The sequence below is a fragment of the Dipodomys ordii genome, unplaced genomic scaffold (genome assembly GCF_000151885.1).
Source record: "Dipodomys ordii isolate 6190 unplaced genomic scaffold, Dord_2.0 Scaffold11, whole genome shotgun sequence".
NCBI lineage: Eukaryota > Metazoa > Chordata > Mammalia > Rodentia > Heteromyidae > Dipodomys > Dipodomys ordii.
The window spans coordinates 17197005-17200793 of record NW_012267227.1 but is presented as its reverse complement, the minus strand read 5'-3'; the positions used below and the strand labels follow the sequence as shown (position 1 = coordinate 17200793).

Sequence of the window (3789 nt, the reverse complement as noted above, 5' to 3'; positions counted from 1 at the left end):
GGGACAGCACCCAGGCCCAGAGTTCAAGCCCCACGGCCGACAAAAAAAAAAAAAGAATGGCCAGGTGCCAGTGGCTCGGGACTGTAATCCTAGCTAATCAGGAGGCTGAGATCTGAGGAATTCAGTTCAAAGCCTGCTCAGCAGGAAAGTTGGTGAGATTCTTATTTCCAATTAACTACCAGAAAACCAAGTGGTGCTGTGGCTCAAGCAGTAAAAGTGATTGCCTTGAGATGAAGAGCGCAGGGACAGCACCCAAGCCCAGAGTTCAAGCCCCATGACAAACGACAAAAAAAAAAAAGAAAGAATGAAAAGAAAGAGGGGAAGGGAGTGAGGGAGGGAGGAAAAGGGAGGGGATGGGGGAGGGATGAATGAAGACAGCACTAGTGGTTCTTATCTATAAACCTAGCTACTCAGGAGGTAAAAACCTGAGGATTATGGTTTGGAAGCCAGCCCTTGCAGAGAACTCTGAACCAATTAACCACTAAAAAATCTGAAATAGAACTGTAGTTCAAGAGATAGAACATTATCCTTGAGCAAAAGCAGCTCAGTACCAAGACACTGAGTTCAAGTCCCAGGACCAGCACACGTGTGCACGTACACAGAGGAAACTAAGTCAGTCACCAGTGGTTCATGCCTATAAACCTAGCCACTCAGGAGGCTGAGATCTTAGAATCCCTGTTTGAAGGTAGCCCTGGCAGAGAAATCCATAAGCCTTTTATCTCCCATTAATTACCAAAAAAAAAAAGTAGAAGTAGAGTTGTGGGTCAAGTGGTAGTATACTGGCTTAGAGCAAAAAAAAAGTCAAGAAAGAACTGAAGTATTGATCTAAAACACACTGGGATATGACAAATTACAGAGGATTCTAGATACTCACATACAGTGAGACCAAAAGAGGATAGTCTTAGGAGAGAATCACAAAGGTGAAATGCCTAAGCACCTTTTCACATGTATATAAAATATACATACTGAAATGAACTCCAAAAATATGGGGAAAAAGGCCTTTTTGTTGTTGTTGTTGTTGGCTATGGGGCCTAAACTCTGTGCATGGCGCTGTCCCTCAGTTCTTCAGCTCAAGGCTAGTGCTCTACCACCTGAGCCACAGCACCACTTTCAGCTTTTTCTGCTCATGTGGTGCTGAGGAATCAAACCCAGGGCCTCATGCATGCAAGGCAAGCATTCTACCACTGAGTCACCTTCCCAATCCCCCCCCCCCAAAAAAAGGGGACTTTTTTTTCTTAATTTGTTTTTTCTGAGGAATCGATCATATGCACATTTGTGGGAGGGTAGATGCAAAGCTCAGAATCTGAAGAAAAAGGGTGACAAAGTGCTGCAGTGGAGTGCAGTGGACATTGATCAAAGTGAACTCTGCAACTTGTGGGTAGAGATGGGAGAGAGGGAATGGAAGAGAATGAGGGAAAAGATGACACTGTACAAAGGAAATGTACTTATTACGTGATGTATATAAATATGACCCTAATATATATCACCTCTAAAATAATAATAAAGTATTAAAAAAAAAAAGAACTGAAGGATCTAAATTCAAGCCCCAGTCCTGGTATTCATTCCCTGCTCCCCCCGCCACCCCAAAAGGAGGATGTGGGAAAAAGAAGGCAAGGTTAAGAGACATACAGGCTGGGAATGTGGCTTAGTGGCAGAAGGCTTGCCCAGCATGTATGAAACCCTGGGATCACAACCAAATAAACAGAAAAAGCAGGAAGTGACTCTTGTCTCAAGTGGTAGAGCACTAGCTGTGAGCACAAGACAGGCTCAGGAACAGAGCCCAGGCTCTGGATTCAAGCCCCAAGGGCAGCGAGGAGACTTAAGAGAATTCATACCTTCAGGGGAATAAAATCTGTCCTATGCCTACAGTTTAAAACTTTCTTATCCAGTTTCTTTCCTGGTTTCAAACTGCTATAGGGAATTATCTACAGGGCACCTCAGGAGGTAATCTATTTTAAAGCACCTCAAACACCAACAATTACAACTTACTCCAAACATTTAAAGCTACTCATCTTATGCCCTATATAAAATCGACTTTTCCTATTAATATTTTCAACACTGACAAAGTATGCAAAAGAAAAAAGTAAACTAATTTTCCTAAGTCTTTGGCAAGGAATGTAGTTGATTCTGAATGTGAAATGTGGCTTATACTACTACTCATTAGAAAGGAGAAACTAGGGTTTTTCAGAAAAGCAGCTGCTACATTTAAAGTCTAAATGTACCAAGAAGCCACACACAAGTTTCAAAGTAAGAAAGAATAAAAGTGAAAGGCAATTCAACATCGTTACCTTTAAGTTTCTTGTCTTCTTTGAACTTCTTCTTTTTGGGTCCAAGTAAGTGTCGCTGTTGTTCATAGAAAGGGTCATACGTGGAGAGCAAGCCTGCACTATAGTACTGGTACTGCTGCAACTGAAGCAGGCAAAGACTGTCATGGGCCTGCCTGTGTTTCCCACAAAGCCATCAGTCACCATTATAAAGAGAGAAAGCTGAGCCACAGGAAACCAAAGTTCCTAAATAATCTTCCAATGGAGAGCAGTAAGAACTGTGTATATCAAAGGGAATTTCCTTAACTCCAAAAGAAATAGGTTCCACTGCTATGCATAAAACAGGTTGCAGGAAATCATTTACAAAAGGAGACTCCTTACGGTTCTAGATTTCTAGAGGGACAGTTACTTACTCCTGAGTTACATTTAAGATGAAACATATGAGATTAACTTTCATTCCTTAAAGAAAGGTATCCCCTTGGAAATTCAATTTAAATCATAAAATTTCTATTGCCATAGCTCTTCAGATTTTTTTTTTTTTTTGTCGGTCATGGTCTTGAACTCTGGGCCTGGGCACTGTTCCTGAGCTCTTCAGCTCAAGGCGAGAGCTCCACCACTTAAGCCACAACACCACTTCCAGTTTTCTCGTGGTTGGAGGTAAGAGTCCCGGCTTTGAACTGTGATCCTTAGATCTTAGCCTCCTAAGTAGATAGGATTACAGGAGTGAGCCATCAGCACCAACCTGCTCTTCAGACTTTTTTTTTTGGTCGTGGAACTTGACCTCTGGGCCTGGGCACTGTCCCAGAGCTCTTCAGCTCAAGGCTAGCACTCTACCTCTTGAGCCACAGCACCACTTCAGCTTTTTCTGCTTATGTGGTACTGAGGAACTGAACCCAGGGCCTCATGCATGCAACACAAGCACTCTACCACTGAGCCACCATCCTAGCCCACTCTTCAGATTTTCTACGATCCTAATGCTTGCTGTTCTAGCTCTTAGATTTGTATTTATTGCAAATAGTGGCTAGTCAAATTCTCCAATCTTTTTCAAGTCTTCTGTTTACATCTCTCATTAAGATAGTCTGTTACTATTATGACAGTCTTCAAACATCAGAACTACAATCTGATTTTTTCATCCAGAGAATAATAAAGCCTGTCAAATACTTTATTGCAAATGATACTGACTATTGCTACTGAATAAATGAGTATAACAATATTCTACTGTATACCAACTTCTCCAGGTTTGTAAGTTTCAGCACAGTTTTCAAAGGTGACTAACTTCAAACTTCAAGAATTAATTTCTGGAAAATAATTAGGTCTTCAAAAGTGCTATTACTCATTATGTACAATGGACAAGACCTCTGGCAAAAGTCAGAATGGTTTTTGTTTTTTTTTTTTTTGGTTGGTCATGTGGCTTGAACTCTGGACCTGGGTACTATCCCTGCGCTCTTCAGCTCAAGGCGAGCGCTCTACCTCTTGAGCCACATCACCACTTCCAGTTTTCCAGTGGTTTATTGGAGATCAGAGT

At 41.7% G+C, this 3789-nt stretch overlaps 1 protein-coding gene across 1 annotated transcript in view; it reads right to left on the bottom strand.

The window, feature by feature from the left end:
• Ino80 (INO80 complex subunit) overlaps positions 1-3789 on the bottom strand; it is an 87297-nt gene that overhangs the window by 79095 nt on the left and 4413 nt on the right. The window contains exon 4 of the mRNA XM_013009999.1: positions 2281-2409. Coding sequence (XP_012865453.1) covers positions 2281-2409 — 129 coding nt within the window. The remainder of the gene's footprint in view (positions 1-2280; positions 2410-3789) is intronic.